At 36.5% G+C, this 19,970-nt stretch overlaps 1 protein-coding gene across 3 annotated transcripts in view; it reads left to right on the forward strand.

Annotated features, from left to right (window-relative positions):
* DNAJC24 (DnaJ heat shock protein family (Hsp40) member C24) overlaps window positions 1-19,970 on the forward strand; it is a 65,953-nt gene that overhangs the window by 34,381 nt on the left and 11,602 nt on the right. For 2 of the 3 annotated variants that reach the window (XM_029208110.1, XM_029208109.1), the window contains exon 3: window positions 10,823-10,961. In XM_029208110.1, coding sequence (XP_029063943.1) covers window positions 10,823-10,961 — 139 coding nt within the window. Of the gene's footprint in view, window positions 1-10,005; window positions 10,179-10,822; window positions 10,962-19,970 lie in introns of those variants that run through there. The other variant, XM_029208111.1, reaches the window with a different exon arrangement.

The raw sequence follows: 19,970 nt of genomic DNA on the forward strand, positions 1-19,970 counted from the left end.
TGAAATAATGCCATTTGAAGCAACATGGATGGACCTAGAGATTATCATACTAAGTGAAGTAAGTCAGACAGAGAAAGACAAGTATAATATGATATAACTTATATGTGGAATCTAAAAGAATGATACAAATGAACTTATTTGCAAACAGAAATAGACTCACAGACATAGAAAACAAACTTGTGGTTACCAAAGGGGACAGGGTAGGGGTGATAAATTAGGAGTTTGGGATTAACAAATACTACTATATATAAAATAGATAAACAACAAGAACCTACTATATAGCACAGGAAACTATGTTCCATATCTTGTAATAACCTATAATGGAGAAGAATCTGAAAAAGAATATATATATGTGTGTGTGTGTGTGTATATATATCTGAATCACTTTGCTGTACACCTGAAACTAACATAACATTGTAAATCAAGTATACTTCAATAAAATTAAAAAAAAAAAGCCAAGGTTTGGTAGAATGGGAGAAAATTAAAATCACAAGTTTATATCTGAAAAACCAATAATTTTTGAAAAGGAGAGTGGCTATATTAACTTTGAATCCTAATAATTTCACTTAAATTAATTATAATAATACAGTCCTACTCTGTAAGATTAGCTGTGCCTTAATCACACAAATTCTTGTGTCTGACCCTTAAAATCTATATTTCAACATATTATTCATTTGAATAATATTACTTGATATTTTGTCTTTCAGTTTCTTCAAATATAAAACAACTTTTTAAGAGGTCTGCTAATTACAAGCTGTCAATAAACATAGATAATTCAGCATTTAAAAAGAAACAGGTATAGAAAGATACGTACTTTGAGGGAGGTGAAGATAGCAATGAACCAGGGAAGATTATTCTGGGAAAGGAGATGTCCTTGTGGGGGGGCGTTGTTTGTTTTGGTTTTGTTTTTTAAATATATCAACTTAGGAATTTCTAGTTTTTCAAAGTGATGGAAAGTTAGGGTTTAATATGTATAATTGTACTATCTGTTCTGATTGATGATCCAAGGACAGTCTTTTTCCCCCTTGTTGTATAGTGCGTTTGAGAGGTTAATAACCATTACCAATTATGGCAAGCAAGACCAAGAAGTGTAGTAGGAAGACTTTCTTGAACCTGAGGAGAATTAGATAAGGTGATTCTGTACTCCTTCCTGGTTTCCTCATCTATTTTCTTCCCAGGTAGACCCTTCTGTAGAAGGCTATTATGGAAGTTTGTTGTGTTGCAAAATGGCAGAGAGAAACTGCTCTCCTACAACCCTAGTTCTTTACTAGTGGCCTAAGAGACCCCGTTGTCTCCATCCTTAACTTCTAGAAACCTCAGAGGCCCAGTGGTGGGGAGCACTCATGCCCTTGGCCTCTTTCCTTCCAGCCACACTTGATTCTTCTTTTCTGGTGGGTGGTGGCAGAATGGGGTTTACAGGCAGAAATTCAGGCATCCCACTTGTGTCAGATGTGGAAGGAAAGTGAGGTCTCAGATATGAGCCTTGGTCTCTGCAGCAGGTAATCAGGACTCTACCAGTTCACTTCAGGTGGGGCTGCGGGTGTTACACTACAGGACCTCTTAGGATCTGGGGCATATTTTGGAGGAGTTTTGAGGGGAGATTGGAAGAGAGGCGAGCATAAGACGGTGCTATGTGAGAGAAGGAGATGAAAAGGTGGAGTTGTGGGGAAAGCCTTCGGCAGTGTTGGTGAGGGCCACCTGTCATAGTGTTGAAAGAATAAGAGCAAAGAGATGGAGTTATTTGGAATTAACTTTTCTTTTTTAATTGGGGTATAGTTGCTTTGGAATTAACTTTTATTGACTGAACTGTAGTTCTTTTGAGAGGAGAGACAATGATGTGATAAGCACTTTAGGGAAAAGGTCCTTGGTTTTTATAAAATTATCAGACAATGATGTGATAAGCACTTTAGGGAAAAGGTCCTTGGTTTTTATAAAATTATCAAAGATTAGGAATCTTAATTTTCATGAAATATTTTAATGGAGCCTATATTTAATACTTTGATAAATCAAAAGCAGTTCTTCACCAGTAAAAATGTTGGGGAATGCTATTTTAGTTGTCACATATTACTGTGGTCATATTTACTAATGCCTATTGCATAATTCTGTCAACTTGACCTTTTCAATTTTATTTCACAACTGAGGTTCAAAGAAATGAGTTTTTATTATCTTTAGAGGTGATGAGTGCCTCAAAATGTAGTGATGACTGGACTCACAAAAGCATGGGAAGTCTAAATAAAAATGACCCACAGTAAACTTTTATTCAGTGTTTATATGTTTGCTGCATTTTGAAGTTCCTCAGTAGTATTCTGCATTATAATCTGTTTGGAAATGTGTATCTACTGTGATATTATGGAAATTCAGCATTGGTCCTATTGGGGCTTGGCAAGAGATACAGATACGGTTAAGATACAGTGTTGTACATATACAAAGCTAGTGTGATGCCCTCTGACTAGGGATATTAAACACACCCTCATGGAAGAGGTACATTTGAACTAGTGGAGGATGTTCCATTGGAGACAACAGCGTAAGTAAGACACGGAAACAGAGAGGTATGAGTGTTCAAGGGTGATATCTGAAGGTCTAGTCTAGAATGTGTAGAACGACTAGACTGACATAGATGGCATATCTATAATACTTGTAATAGATAAAGCTTGAATGGTAGGTTGGGTTCTTTTATTGGAGGACTTTACTTGTAAGGATTAAATATGACTCATTTATTATGAAATATGTGGACAATTAAAATTTTTGAGGTGGAGAATAACATGGTCAGGGTTTTAAGTTAAGGCGAGTGAATTTGGAAGCAGGTAGATGCACTGGAGAGCTGTTAGAAGATGAATGCTGGAGACTAGGTAGGAGCTACTGTTGGTTTGAACTAGGTTTGTCATTAGGAATAGAAAGAACATTATGTAGGTAGAATCTACAAAATTTGGTGCTTAATGGGATGAGAAAAAGGAAGGTTACCCTGATATTGTAGCTTGGATTATTAGGAAATGTATTTTTCTTTCATGCATTCATTCAGCATTTATTAAGCTCGGTGGTGATCTTAACAGACAAGGAATTCAGCAGGAGAAGGAACTAATTTTAGAGTCTGGATGATAAATTGGGTTTTAGATGTGTTGAACTTGTAGTGCTAATAAGATAGCTCTTAGAAGATATTTGAAATTTGGTTCTGGAATTCAAGAAAGTGTGAAACTAGTGATGAGAGCTAGCATTCTGTTAATGGTACTAAACTCATTGTTAATGTATAGAGAAAAATCAAAGTGCTGTATGCTCAGGGGCCACCTTGGTAGATCAAATAATATCAGCATGATGATGTGGGAATTTTTGTTTAATCAAATTTGCCCAAAGTCCTTTTCATAGTTGTTATTTTTTTTTCTGCAGTCAGTATTTTTTTAATCAAACAGTATAATCACAAATGTGTAGTAAAGGCTTAATATATGACCTCCTTAACTTTTTGTTTGATTTAACGTTTAAGTAGCAAGCTATTGGTAAAATAAAGCAATATTTCCTTTTAAAAAGGAACGTAAGAAAGGCATTTAAGCAGATCGACCTCTGTTTAGGTCCAATATTACCTTATTGTGTAGTGGTTAATTTACCATAAAACTGTCTTACGCATTCACTGTAAAGAAATACCATTTCATTTCAACTTTACGTTGCTTAGTGAATAGAAAAGGTTATTTGGAAGTATGATTCATTTGGTAATATAATGAATATATTAATTTTCACTAAAAACTTTTAGAAGTTGCTAGAATTTTCACAATGTATTGTATTATATACTCTTTTCACAATTTACACATACTTCAATTTTCTTTCCCCTTCTAGTAGAAGAACACTTGTCTCTGTGTTTTCTAATAGAAAAACACTTGGCACTTGTGTTAAACCTATCAGTGGACACCATTGCAGTCTTCAGTAGCTGAAGACTCATACAAATTATACCCCCCTGTTTAAAAAACTTCAACAGGTTAAAATACCACTTGCATATTGTTCAGATTTCATCAGCTTCTTCATCACTGAAGTAAGTTGGCATTTGTGCAAACAATGAAATAAAGAGGTTGGCATTTATGATTACTGAACAAAAGGTATCAAATATCGAAAAATTTCTGACTTGGTACACTTAACGTAATTTTCTTTGTGATGTTATAGGTTAACAGTTGCGGAGTGTCACTCACTTTTTTTTTTAGTATTTGGAGGAATGCATCTGTCAAGGGGAAATTTTTATCAAGCACTCATTTTCTAACTTGCAAATAATTCTTTGTTTTAAGCAGTAGAGGCTAACAGTGTGCTTCTCAGACTTTAGCATGCATAATAATTGCCTGGAGAGTTTGGTGAAACAGATTCTGGGGTCCCGCTCTGTAGGTTTGAGATGGGGCCATCTTCTAACGAACTCTGAGATAATGCTGATGCTGCAAATCTGATGACCGCATTTTGAGTTGCACTGAGCTGACACAATGTGACAGTCACTCCAGAATTAGGAATTTTGAAAGCACTTGGATTTACTCTATGGAGAAAATCTAAAGTCAAAATAAAATGTTCCATATTGAAAAACCCATTGCCATAAAATCTCAGCTAGTCAGAATTAAGAGTCCATAATTAACATATTAGTTATCAATTAGATAGTAAGTAGATAGCACATACCAATTCTGTTAAAAAATTATTTTCTGTATATCTTTTGTAGTGTCATGAGTGATCCTTTATTTTTGTTTCAAGACAGTTTTTTAATCTTTTGTTTGTGTTCATTTTTCTCATCCTCTATAAGTGGCTTGGGGATTTGAAAACCATAGGTCTATATAATTGAATAGTCCCCTCATGTGAGGAAGTTACATAGACTGTAAAGTTGTGAGTGTCAAGTCAATTAAGAATAGTAAAATAGCACTTTGCTAAAACTTTGGAGATAGACAGCTTTGTCCTATTATAATAAAGAATCACAGAGAGATACTCTCTCGGTATTTTTAGTATTGTGACATATTTATCATATTTTAATTTTGAATGTACTTTAGTCCTCTACTCAGCAACACTAAACTTTTTAAAATGTTTTAAAGTTTTTGGAGGTTGGCATATGTACTTGAAAGTAAGTAAAACTATATTTCCATAAACTAGGCTGTAATTCAAACTTTTCACTAATTCATATCTGTCTTTTCATTAGTTTTCTATGTTTTTATTTTACTTTTCTCTGTTTAATATTGAAAGAAATTTCTCATTTTCCTTTATGACTTAGAAAGATTCATTAAATTCCTTTTAAAACATTTAGACATATTTGAAGGTATTTTTCTATGAGATATGGTCAACATACACTGAAAAATGCATGGATATTAAGTGTTCAGTTTGGTGAAATTTGATACCATGTTGCTACCACCCCAAACAAGATATAGAACATTTCTGTTTTTCCAGAAAATTCTCTTATGTCCCTTTCTAGTTAACTTATATCCCCTATACCCTGTTCCAACCTGGAAACCAACGTTTAACTTTTATCACTATAGTCATCCCTAGGTATTCTTGGGGGATTGGTTCAGGACATCCTGAGGATACCAAAAACCAAGGATGTTCAAGTCCTTTATATAGAATGGCATATCCAGAGATATGGAGGGCCAACTGTATAGATTTAATTTTGCCTGAATTTGGATTTCATATCAATGTAATCATATACTATGTACCCTTTGTTCTTGCTTCTTTTGCTCAACATAATATTTAATTAATTAATTTATTTAGACCACACCAGGGCATGTGAGATATTAGTTCCCCAACAAGGGATTGAACCCATGCCCCCTACAGTGGAAACGTGAAGTCTTAACCACTGGACCGCCAGGGAAGTCCCAACATAATGTTTTAGATATTCATCTGTGTTATTATTGAGTGTATCATAGTTTTTTTCTTTTATGTTGTTGAATAGTATTCCCCTATGGATATACTATAGTTTATCCATTCTCCTGTTGATAGACATTTATGGTTCCAGGTTGTGGTTGTTATGAACAAGAGTGTTAGTACATTCTTTGATAAGTCTCTTTGTGGACATACATTTTTATGTTTTATTTCTCTTAGGTAACTATCCAGAAGTGGAATTGCTTGACCACAGAGTAGATATGCGTGTTTGTTTATAACAAATTGCCAAATTGTTTCCTGCCAGCAACATATGAGTGTTCCAGTTATTCCATATTCTCGTCAGCATTTGGTGTCATCAGTCTTTTTTATTTGAGCTATTCCATTAGGTGTTTAAAAGTACCTCATGATTTTAATTTACATTTCCCTCATAATTAATGAAAAGGTTTGAATGTACATTCGTGTGTAATTGTCTATTCATGTCTTCTTTTGAAAAACGTCTGTTCAAGTTTTTCCCCCGATTTTTAATTAGTATGTCTTTTACCATCGATTTATAGGATTTTTGTTTGTTTGTTTGTTTATTCTGGATACAAGTCCTCTGTTAGATAATTATTTAGCCAGTATTTTTTTTTCCCAGACTGTGGCTTGTCTGTTTACTCTCTTAATGGTATCTTTGATGAGCAGAAAATTTTAAAATTTGATGAAGTTCAGTTTATCCATTTTGTTTCATTATAGTTCGTGCTTTTTGTCAAAGCAGCCCCTGCCAAGGGACAAAGATATTCTCTTGTGTTTCCTTCTAGAAGCTTTGTGGTTCTGTGTTTTACATTTATATCTATGATTCCTCTTGAATTGATTTTTGTGTATGTAATGAGATTGGGATTGAGGTTAATTTTTTTCCACATGGACATCCAGTTGTTTCAACATCATTTGTTCTAGATTGTCCTTTCCCAGTTGAACTGCCTTGGCACCTTTGTTGAAAATCAAGTGACTCTATACATATGTTCTAGTTCTAGACTCTTCTGTTTCACTGTCTTATTTTTATATATTTATGCCAGTACTACAGTCTTGATTACCATAGCTTTATATTAAGTCATGAAATCATGTAAGTCCTTCAACTATGTACTTTTTGAAGATTCTTTTGCCTGTTCTAGATCCTTTGTTTATCCGTGTAAATATTATCATCTTGTCTGCTTCTTCAGAGTGGCTCACTGGAATTCTATAGGAATTGCATAAAATTTGTGTATCAGTTTAGGAAAGATGGACATGATCTTCCCATCATGAACATATTATTTCTTTCCATTTATTTCCATTTTTTTGACCTTGAGGCTATTGCAATTGGTAATTTCTTAAACTTTAATTTTCCAATTGTTTGTTGAAAGATTTGCTGATTTCTTAATTTTGAGTTCCTTGCTTCTAGGTGACTTAAGTTCTTCCAATTCCAGCAAAATGCATTTCAGTTTAGTACTGGTAGCAAATAGAAGTTAAAATAAATGAACTTTGCAACATTGATTTTAGTATATACCTATTCTGTTAATTAAGAGTATCAATATTTTCTATATTTGATTGGTGAGTGTTTTCCTCAGAACTCCCTGCTGTTTGTATGATTTAGCTGGCATTTTTCTAAAGTAAGAAAGCTTATGCTATCTTTTTGCAGCTGTTTCTGGCTCCTCAGTTAATAAGTCAGACCCTGGAACACAGGATGCTATAGATTTTCTGTCTTTCATTTGGTCATTGAGTGAATGAAGTAGGAATAGCTTTGGGCTCTCAACAGTGGGAAAGTTTGGCTAGTGGGATTCAAAGTGAAGAAGAGCAAAGAATAAGCCTTGATGGGACTTGCTGGTGGTGTAGTGGATAAGAATCCTCCTGCCAATGCAGGGGACACGGGTTCGAGCCCTGGTCCGGGAAGATCCCACGTGCCGTGGAGCATCTAAGCCCGTGCGCCACAACTACTGAGCCTGCGCGCCTAGAGCCCATGCTCTGCAACAAGAGAAATCACTGCAATGAGAAGCCCGCGCTGCAACAGAGAGTAGCCCCCGCTCGCCGCAACTAGAGAAAGTCTGCGTGGAGCAATGAAGACCCAACACAGCCCCCCGAAAAAAAAACCTTAAAAAATAAAATAAAATAAGCCTTGACAACAGAGGAAAATGACTGTGGTCCTTGTGGTGCTAGTGAATGCTTGAGCCTGCCTCTCATGGGAGGGCTCCAATATAGAAATAGTAGGAAAAATTAACGTTCATTGGGATCAGAGAGTCTTGGAACCTAGTATTAGAGGCTTGATTTTTGTGTGCAATAAAGAATCTTTGCATATTTTAAGTTAAGAATGTGCATAATGGACTTCCCTGGTGGCGCAGTGGTTAAGAATCCATATGCCATGCAGGGGTCACGGGTTGGAGCCCTTGTCTGGGAAGATCCCACATGCTATGGAGCAACGAAGCCCGTGTGCCACAACTACTGAGCTTGCGCTCCAGAGCCCGCCACAACTACTGAGCCCTTGTGCCACAACTACTGAAGCCCGCACGCCTAGAGCCCATGCTCCGCAACAAGAGAAGCCACCACAGTGAGAAGCCTGCACATCGCAATGAAGAGTATCCCCCGCTCACTGCAACTAGAGAAAGCCTGTGTGCAGCAATGAAGACCCAACTTGGCCAAATATATATATACATATATATATATATTTATATAAATGTACATAATAATGACACCATTTTATTAATAGACCTTTAATTGAAATATCTTTAGAAGTTGTGTCTGTTATATTCTAGTTTTAAACTGTAGATGTATTTAGATTGTGTATAATTTCTTGTGGCTGCTGGAATAAATTACCACAAACTTGGTGGCTTAAAACAACAGAAATTTATTCTTTCACAATTCTGGAGGCTAGAAGTCCAAAATCAGTATAACTGGGCCAAAATCAAAGTATTGACTGGGCCACCATTCCTCTATAGGCTCTAAGGGGAGAGTCCATTCCTTGTCTCTTTTAGCATCTGGTGGCTGCCAGCATTCCTTGGCTTATGGTCTCATCACTCCAGTCTTTAAGGCCAATATTTAAAATCTCTCTGCACAGTCTTCACATCACCTTCCCCTCTGTGTGTCACATCTCCCTCTGCCTCTTTCTTATAAAAATTCTTTGACTATATTTAGGACCCACCTGCACAGTTCAGGATAATCTTCCCAATCTTTAACTTAATTCACATCTGCAAAGACCCCTTTTCCAAATGAGGTAACATTTACAGGAACTAGGGATTAGGACCTGATATTTTGGGGGGCTGTTATCAGCCTACCACAGAATATTATCTTTTTTAGACCTTCATTTTGTTCTGGAACTTTCTGTCAAAGCAGATTGGACTGAGGATTTTGGTACCCCAAATGACGTACTTATTTTCTTGCTATAACTTTCATTTTTTAATTAAAACCTATATCACAGCATAAAATTTATTGCATTCTATTAGCACAACAGAATAGATCTAAAAGCCTCAGATGGTGAATTACTTATTTAAAATAATAGGAAAATACCAGATTAGGGAAAATGATTGAATTGTGCTTTGACTACCATAGAACTGATATATGACTCAAAATTTAGTGATAGCTTTAGTTTGGGGCAGCCAGGAACTAATTCTTGGTTTTGTAGGGCTTTCTTCGTCTGGTTGGTGTATGATTAGTCCATTGTGTTCTGTTCATTGTACCAACCAGTACTGGTTTCTGTAGTGGCCTATTAGAAATTACCTATCTTCTAGTCTGTACTTCTGTGATACAGCTGCTAGATTAGAATGGTTTCTCTAGGGCCTTACTCAATGTTAGCGGCATACTGAGATTGCGTTTTCACATGTAAGTATTGATACATCTTAAATGTATACTAGTGGTGTATTTGAGCATGTTGCATGAAATAACATTGATTCATACCAAACTTGTTATACAGAACTTCTTCACATAGTGTTAGAAGATGGGTTAGGTAGAGAACTTAATGTAGCCTACTCTATTTTGGCTTTGGTACATTATGTAATATCCTAGCTTTAAGGATTGCTTAAACCTCAGTATGGGAATAACTTTCATGAGCATCATTTGATAAATCATGGCCTAAAAAAGATGAAACAATAAAGCCTAAGTTTCCTTTTCTTCAGTCATTATATTAATTAGCTTAAATATTTAAATATTAATAGCTGATAGATTTGGGCATAGGAGGAGAAGAAAAGAAATAGTTTCCCAGAGGGAAAATGGAAGCCTGATTCTCTTTGTTTGCCCTGTAATCTTTCTCCCAGCCTGCATGATGTTCATTAGTTCTTCTGGGCAACCAAATATCACAATAGCCTTTGCTCTGCTAGTGAGGATCACCAGCAGTGTGGAGAAAGTTCAGCATGAAAACAAATGTAAGAAAGATTTACTAACCAATTAATTTGTATTCAAATGTTTTGTTGAGTTCTTTAAAATTGTTTCTTACAAATCTGCCCTGAAATAACCATTTTTCAATACAAATTTGTGTTTGGGGATTTATAACTTTAAAATCTTCAGGGCTGAGCCAGAAGATGAGAAGTGTTTTAATTTAAAGTAATAATTGTGTAATTTCAAAAGAAAAGCTAGTAGTAGTCCATTGTTATGATATCTACAGCCAAGCATATTGTATAAGGAGAGCTGCATACTCTGTACAGAGTTTGTACTCTTCCTCTATCAGGTCCTGCTCGTCTGCATGTACCTATTTCTGTTTGTGTTAGTCATCCTCTCTGGGTAAATTGTCCATGAGACCAGTGATTCCATCAGCAAATTATCCAGAAAACGCTGTTTTTGCACATTGTGACAGATCATGTCACTGGTGGATTTATAGCTATTCCAGTGCTCTAATTAACCTGGCAGTTGTCTCCGGTGCCCAACACTGTTGTTTCGTTGCTTGGCATCTTAGTTTTCATCTTCTCATTACCTTCTCTCTTAACGAAATCTCAGATTTAGAGTTTTTTTTTAACCTACCCCCCCACCCTCTCTACTCATCACCCCACCCCCCCTTGTTTTTGATTGGCAGTATCATCCAGATAAACAAAGTGCAGATGTACCAGCAGGAACAGTGGAGGAATGTATACAGAAGTTCATCGAAGTTGATCAGGCATGGAAAATTCTAGGGAATGAAGAAACAAAAAAAGAGTATGACCTGCAGCGGCATGGTAGGTACTTGTGGTGAGGAGCCCCAGCACATTGGCAGCTCTGTGAAGCACAGTCTGCAGCCATTTCTGGGGGACGCTTTTCAGCATTTGCACCAAGTTGTTATTGCCTCCTTTACTCCTTCCCTCCCGTCACTGTTTTTAATTATGCCCTATTCTTAGTAGTGATTACTGTGTATCCATTGAGAAGTCAGCAAAGCTACTAGGATGTGGCTTCTTGTGAAGCCATGAAAGCTACTTTTTATAACTAATGAAAAATGCTTAATTACACATTCCTAATTAATATGTTTTTTATGTTTAAAAACTTCTTTTTATTAAATTTAATTATGTACTGATTAAAATTTTCATTGAGTACTTTTAAGACTATATACTGTATAAATGACAATCTATAGGAAGATACTATAAAGGATAACATCTTAAAGCACTCTTTGCTGTCTCTGAACTTGTTGTAGGCTAGGTTTTCATGATTATCTCCTGGATAAACTATATTCCTTGTAAGATTGTTATAAATGATATCTTAGGAACGCACATTTCCTAAGCACTTTTAAAAGTCATTTCTTTTGTGCATTTTAGAAAATAGCTTCTTAAAACAGTGACAAGCTCTTGTGAGAAAGAAAGGGACAAATGTAGGTCAGGTTTGTCACACATGGACTGCAGTTACACGAAGTGATAGGCTGTCTTTCAGCCCTGGCCTTGGGATAGCAGTCCCTCAGCCTTCTATCTGAACCTTCAATATGCACCCTACATGCTAATGGGGGGAGTCGATAATCAGCCACAGCCTGTGGGGAAAACACTCAATTGCACTCTGCCATAGCGCACCAGGCTCAGCATTGACTCACATGTGTTGATAAAAGCTCACTGTCTCTGTACTTGATTATTGAATCTCCTCCCATGCCCTGCACCAGTACACGATCAAACCTAACAAAATGATTGTAAGGCTCCTACTACTAAGGTTATGAAAATTTGATTTGAGAAATAAGGCTTTATTTCTAAGATACAACATTATAGGTTAAAGCCAACAATATATATAGAATATCCATATCTGTTTTCAGAGGGAGTTGTATCAGTAAAATTGTCTTTCTTACAGTTAGTGTGTGATTCCTTTGTGGAAAGACTTCATAAGCAATTTGCTTATGTACTGGGGTATTAGTTTTTAATAGTCACTTTCATAATACTAATCATCTCTAAAGCCCTTCTACTTTTTTAAGACTGATGAACTTAACAGTACGTTTTAAAAAACCAATAAATATAACTTTGCAATGAATTTGGATTAATTTTCAAATATGGCTTGAATATTGGGTCCTCCTTCTATTTGGTGCATTTATGTGCATCTTTCCAATGTTGTATTTCTTCTGTAAATTCTTGCACTTCCGGCAAAAGAATGTAGAGGTGGTTTCATTTGAGGATGAATTCTATCCATAGATACATCTTTCTGACCTTGCTTCACATGGTAAAATTTCTGTGAAAGTGTAGAAACTAATAAACATGGATGTATTGTGTGTGAGAAGTTACCTATGTTTCTAAAGTGACCAAGTTCTACTGTAGATGACAGTCTCTCATGGTGCTTTGCACGTCTTTACCAGTCTTTATTCTGGGGTGCTGATTTGCTTAAGGTGAGGATAATCCACAAAACTGTATCTTAAGGAGTATAGGGTGTGTACTTGCACTGTCGCTCTGCATTTTTGCCACTCCACAGCTTGGTACTATTAAGAACTTATCAGTGGGCTTCCCTGGTGGCGCAGTGGTTGGGAGTCCACCTGGCGATGCAGGGGACACGGGTTCGTGCTCCGGTCCGGGAAGATCCCACATGCCGCGGAGCAGCTGGGCCCGTGAGCCATGGCCGCTGAGCCTGCGCGTCCGGAGCCTGTGCTCCGCAACGGGAGAGGCCACAACAGTGAGAGGCCCGCATACGGCAAAAAAAAAAAAAAAAAACTTATCAGTGAAACTGACTAGAAACCTACTGTCGGACAGAGAAAAGAGGTAGGGAGAGATCAGGAATCAAAAAATATTCTCCCTTGCTAGGGTATTGGGTGAGTAAGACCAGAAATGGGAGAAATAGGAAGCAGGGTTAGAGGGAGCAGTAGAATTACATGAAGGAGGTTTAAGAGATGTTAGAAGAACAAATAACCAACATCTTCAAGCCTTTCTCATTGCCTTTGAGAAGTCTTTGGAGATGTGGATTTCTTTTGAGCTTTGAATCCTTGGTTTAGAGGTTTTAATGGAAGGAGCTCTAGCCTACTGCATCTCAGGAGATTCTTATAACTCATTGACGAGGTCACAACAAAGTTTAGACAAACCAAATACAGTGAGATTGGGCTTGATTCATGATGCCAATAAATAGGCAGATCTTCTGGGAATTTATATGATCTCTGTCTGCTTTGCATGTTTTTCAGGCGGTGAGCTTTTCTAGAAGGACAGTAGAAATACAAATTTTCATGACATTTTAGTACCTCAGATCTAAGTACTAAATATTTCCTTCATTACCAGAGGCTCCAAATAGTGAGAATGCTTTGTTTCAGTTTTAAATTGAAATTGGCTTGCTGTTTAGATAAGGAATAGAAGTTTCTTATCCAGATACAACTTGCTGGTTTTAAGCCTTTCATACTAGAGCTATTTCAAAAATCTCATAATAAACCTGGTTTTGTATTGTCATTTCTCTTGATTACCGACATTAATTTTTACTTCTTTACCCATCTTCAATAAATAGCTCCTTGAAAGAAGGAAATGAACTTGAACTTCTAACACTGAGGATTTAGATTTGATAGAAGGAAAAACTTTGAGAGTGATAATTTGTTGAAGACCAGGATAGGTTACCAAGAGAGAGAGTTGTTATAACCAGGTCAAAGCACTCTTTTTTTCTGGGTCAACCCCTGGGGACATGGAAATAGCTTTGTTATACAGAACCCTTTTTGCATGTGGTGATAGTTCATTATAGAACTTTCTTTTCATGGTGTGTGCTTTAAATATGTTTGTTTCCTGCCCTGCATTAACGTATAGTATAAAGTAAGTTTGCGTCCTGTATACTTGGAAAGGAGGCAGGAGATGTTTTATTGGCGGATGTTGAACACTTTCTCATATTTCACAGCTCAAAGTTGGTGCTCTTTTGTAAGGAAAGCCTCATAATATTACCTACAACCATTTATTTCTGTAAAAGATCGTTTAAAGGAGCCCTTGAAATCCATATTTTTTGCTTCACAAAAGAATTATCAAAAGAAATAGTCTAGGATAGGTGACCTAAAGTAAAGTACCTGTGTTTTTTCTCCCTCATTTACACTTCTGTGTTCTTGGTTGACACTTTAGGGCAGTGTTGGCCAGGCTCATTAGAAAAGTAAACCTAATAAAAGATTAGTAATATTCAGTTTCTAGATATTATGCATTTTGAAAGCAATGTTAACTAGTGAATTTAATCAGTAAGTTCCAGTTGGACATATTTACCTTATTGTTTGTAAGGATGCTTCCAGACTGCTTCCCATGTTCCCTTGAAAGGCATGTAGTTATTCAAGGTTAGGCTTTGCACTTCAGACAACCAGATGAACACTTTGGAAAATCTTTTTAGGATTTATAAAATGTTCATATGAATAATATCTATTGAGATTTTTGTGCCTTTATAATTCTTGTGGGGAGTTTTCTCATACATTAAGCGCATTTAAAAACATGTCAGAAGTATATCATGAAAAGAATAGGGATCGTGATTCAATAGCTTTGTAGTGTGAGTCACACAGATCTCTGATGTCTAGGTGGCTGTACGGAGTGACACAGCTTATGAGTTAGGTTACTTCACTGTGATCTGAAGAGGAACAGACCTTCAAATGAAGTCAGTCAAATTAAATTATGTTGTAAAAAAATAAGTGGATTGTGTCTGGAGTCCTTGCTGGTATATTGTTTTATATTAAGATGTACCTTGTTTCTCTGTTAGTGAATTGTTTTGGTGATGTGGCGCCTTCATGATACACAATTGGCCAAGTGCTTGGGATACCCAAGACAGCTGGGCTCTGAAGAGGATTGAGCCAAACGTTGTGAAGTTAGTGTCTTTACTTAAAGCTAATCAGCTATACTCTCCTTACCTAGATACAAAAGGTCGTTTCAGTTGTTGTATTATACAGTTCACTCCATCCCTTTATTAGGATAAATATTTGAGAATGGGAGATAAATAAGTAAATCTTGGACCAGATGAGGAACGTACCTTAAAACCCCACCAACATTTATGTGTCAGAGAACTGAATCAACATGTAATTTCTTAAATTTAAAATAAAAGTACTTGCTGAAAAGCAAGTTAACACTAAAGACTGATTAACTCCATAAAAAGCGAATTAATACTTTTAAATGTAGATAATATGAATTTGGGTTATCTGTTTCAAATAATGACTTAAGGCCAGTGGATGTTTGTGTAAATTATGTGCTAAAACTGACCCTTATAAAATACTTGTATTAGTCAGATTAGGGTTTCCATTTATGGTCATATCAGTTTTTCCATTTGATTTTAGGAATTTGAAAATTGGCTATAAAAATGCGCTTCAGGTAAAACTTGAAGATAAGCATCAGGAAGCATGTTTTTTTGGTGACTGTTTCTGGGAAAAGTAAGTATGTGAAATGATGCAGAAAATCCATCTAGACAGTTAGGGACTTGCATTTCTTCAGAGAGGGAAGATAATATAGATAAAACTTTCTGTGAGGGTCCTCTTGCTTCATCTTCTTTGTCATAAGAAGGTGACTACTCGCATTATTTGTTACTTTTACTTGAATACAAATAACTGCTTTTGCAATGACAGTGTATTTTAAGATCATTTCTCAATGATTTTGAATAAAAATTTGGCTAGTTTCAAATAATGCTATAGAAACCTATGGGCAAGATTATAGTTATAATCCTGTAATACTTGGACATAATCGGAAGTTTTGATTTAATAACAGAGAAAATGTAGGATTTTAGGAAGTTTGTGTCTCCATCTTTAACCTGTTTCCCAATTTCTACTCGGGTACTTGACCCGACTGAAATCAATGGGTTCAAAACCAAGACTGGGTCCACCTTTCTCATTGCTTGTTTTTAACCCTCAGACTTGAAATCTTTCTTTCATATTACACTCTGATTACTTCTGGTTTGCTCAATATATAGCCAATGAACTAAAAATGAGTGTTGGCATTTCTTCTTCAATGTGTTTTTTTTTCCCTCTAAGTGATCTTTTTATTCTCACAGCTACCACAATAGACCATACCCAGATTATAACATAGACTCAGGTTACTTCCACATCTGCTAATTGGCCTTCTCCCATAGTCATTTACATTTTGATTGGTCTAGCTTTCTTTATTCTTACTCTTGTTTAAGAACTTATATAACTACCCACTCCCTAACACAACATTTACCCATTCACATGGAATTTAAATGCGACAGAAGCTCTTAAGTTTGTCCCTAATTACTTCTTCCAGCCTTGTCACCAATCACAAACCTAATGTGAATCTTCTCCCCATTCATTTAGGGGTTCCCAAACACATCTGCTTATACTGTTTGTTGTTACTCAGAATACCCTTGCATTCTGACTCTTCACAGCTTATTCTTTGTTCAAGTTGCAGCTCTAGTCCTCCTAGCTCCACCCCCCACAAAAGAAAGCCTCCCCTGACTTTCTAATCTACTGTCATTATGTCTAACCTCTGAATTTAATCCATAAAGTATTTTGATTTTTTTTCCCCATCTTTCAGTTCTGTTTGATACTTTGGAAGGACTAAATAATAATATGGACTATGGCTTTGATAATAATAGATCAATTTTAATGGGACTGACAATAGTAAAGTACATCAAACTTCTTAACCCTGTTACAAATCCAGACAAGGTGAAAGTTGCTGCCGTCCTACACTGTGGTACTCGAGGCTCCCCCACTCCCCACCCCCCAACCATGCAATAATTGAGTCATTTTCCTGTGGTCTGTTATAGACAGGTCAACACAAACATTATGAGTTAATAATAACAGTTAAAATAGCTGCCATTTGTTGAGCACTAGAACTATGGCAATTGTCTTTTAATCATTGTTTAACAACCTTGTAAGGAAGATTTTAATATCTGTTTTCCAGAGAAGGAGTCTGAGGCCCAGAGGGTTTAAGTAATTTGACTAAGGGCACATAGCTAGTAATTGATAAGAGGGGAAACTCAAAGGCGTTCTCTGACTCTTAATCACTGTGCTAGGCTGCCAAGTTCTGAATAGGTGTGTACAACCTACTATTTTAGTTCCAGATAGTCAGGAATGAGGCATATTTGAGGGTCAGAGTGAGAGGCCAGGCTTACTTCTGCTACTGTGTTCTGCCTTTCTGCAGTGAAACATGAAATTCAATTTCCGGGTTTCATTTGGTACCTTTCATGAGCACTGGGTTTCTGTTCAGTTTATGAAAGAACCGTAGTTCTTCAAGTCCATAATTAAGCTCCAAGTTTGTAGTTTTTCTGCAGTATGGAAAGCCTTGCAGTTGTGACTCTTTAATTTCATCTGGGAAAGAATTATAGAGCTTTATGATTTAATGAATAGGTTTCAAGTTAAATGTTGCCTGATTCTGAATCTCTTATCAAGGTAGAGACTGTTCTAAGAACAGAGACTATTAAGGACAAGGAACTGATGTCCTTCAAGTTATTTCCTATATGAAAGACTTAATTATGTATACTGAAATGATTTTTAAGAAGGAGGTGATTGTTTAAAATTAAACTACATGGTTTTAAAGCAGCAAGATACTAATTTAGACCTAAAGGAAAATACTGTGATTGCTTTTAACACACATAGATGACTTCTGTAAGTTTGAAATGAACTTTGTTTTAAATGGCATAAAAATAAATACAGTGCACTAACTGCTAAATGAGAGCGTTCTGGGGACTTGATCACTTGAGTAACACACAACATTGCCACTCTTGAATAGTAGGGACAGAGTTGCAGATAGACTAGATCTTTTGGCCAGTAGTGGGTTGAATGAGACTTTTAGATATCTCATCCATAAAGAATAAAGTTTAATTCCTCTTCTCGGTAGCTTTTTGTTGCTGTTATTTATTTATTTTTACTTATTTATTTGAATTGTAGCTACAGTTAGAAAAGGTTTCCTGGGATTAGGAAGTGTAATTATATAGGCAGCAAACAAAGAGCTGTTTTAGAAATTTTACTGTCATTAGGAGGAAGTTTTAAAAGACTGGAATTCCATTGTCTGGTAAGAAGTAAGGAATATTTATTGATTCCCAAATGGAGCTGAAAAAAACCTTTCCTCTTTTAGAAAGTTGTGAATGACCCAGCGAGAGCTCTAGTAAGCTTTACTGAACCAAGCTGCTAATAGTTATTTAATGTTATTCTTCAGTGTGAAAGAATCTCCGTAGATTTTCCTTTTAATCTCTTTGAATTGCAGGCTCATAAACCTCTCTGATGAGTCCTGCCAGTGTTTTCTTAGATCCCACTGTTGAGACAATGGAGCCACAGAATTCTTTCACTTCTTGTTGTCAGACAAATCCAATAGAACACAAGGTCAGAAGGGCCTATACTTCTAAAGGTTGAAAGATTCTTTTTCAAGTAACCACATAAATTATTCGATTTTATCATTATATTGGTTGGGAATCTCTCTTTAACGATAGTGCATTGCTTTCTACATGTAAGTAAATCTGGAAGTTTTTCTTGTCTCCATATTTGCTTAAGCTTGTGAGCACAGTACAGGTTGTGCACAGACCTTAACGTTTCTAGATGTCTTAGAAAAAGCTGAACCCATTCGCTTCAAAAGAATTAGGAATCATGTAGTGACACTGGACTCAAAATGGAGTTTACCAAATGCCAGGCAGCGCTCTTCTTTCCAAAGGGCAGTTTTTGGGTTTTTTAAAAAATTACTACCATTCTGTAGCTAAGAGTCCAGATTTAAATCTTGGATCTGTTTATTAAATCACTTTCTAAGTCAGTTTCTGTTTTCTCATGATTTTTGGTAGTATCATATTAAGGAGGACTTTAAGATAGGGTTTACATTTTCGGATGCCTATTACAGTATTATAATGAGCAAAAATATTTATAATATGTAAAACTCAAAAGAAAACGAACTTACGTCTTTTACAGATGCAGTGCCTGATTAGTAGATAATAAAGCTAATTACAGGGTTCCTGTGCCTTACTTTAAGGGCTAGGGAGGAATTAAGTTTTCTAATTATATCTACAGTGGTGGACAAGCAGAGATCATTGTTTAAAAAGAAAAAAAAGAAACATTGATTAGTTTGTGCTCCTTCCTTGTAATGGTAGTGGGGGGCGGGGAGTTGCTGTTGCCCCATTCGCTGGACACCTGCCTCTCAACAAAAGATGGTGGTCTCCTCCCTGCCCCCCGCCCCCGCGCATTTAGATTCACCTTTTCCTTGTGAGTACCCTCTCCGCTCATCATACAGTTCTCCAGGCATCCAATTTCCCCCTGACTTAATCACCCTCAGCCTTTTGCAGAAGTTGTTAGATTATGGTCCTTTCAAAAGATACACACTTTCTTACGGAGCTCTTTACTTCGTTCCCCTAACTTTTCTTTCCTTATTTCTATTTAAAAATACAGCCATTAGAGTTTCAACACTATACCTAAACCTTTTTATTGAAGTATAGCATACATACAGAGGAATGCACCAATCCTAAGTGTACAGCCTGATGGATTTTCACAGTAAACACACCCATCTAAGTAACCAGCGCCCCAGCAGGCCCCTGTAACTTTTTCCAGTCACTACTCACTCTCCCACGCCCAACATCACAGGATAGTTTTGCCTGTCACACTTCACATAATGGGGATATCATACAGTACGCAGGTGTCCTCCGCTTTTCAAAAACTTGCTTTACTCCACTTTGCTTTCATGAAAGACCTACATTAGTACCTGCTTTCACTTAATGGAAAGAAATCCTAAGTGGATGTTCACCTTTATGAAAAGAGGTGAAAAGTGAAAACAGTGTTCAGCATTTGCTTTGCGGGGAGCCCCAAGCGGCCAGAGTGGCACTGCCAACTTCTCTCCCTGGGAACTACATTCAGCATCCAGCCATCATAGCCTTGAACT

The sequence above is a fragment of the Monodon monoceros genome, unplaced genomic scaffold, assembly GCF_005190385.1.
Source record: "Monodon monoceros isolate NGI ecotype Baffin Bay Population unplaced genomic scaffold, NGI_Narwhal_1 Super_Scaffold_7, whole genome shotgun sequence".
NCBI lineage: Eukaryota > Metazoa > Chordata > Mammalia > Artiodactyla > Monodontidae > Monodon > Monodon monoceros.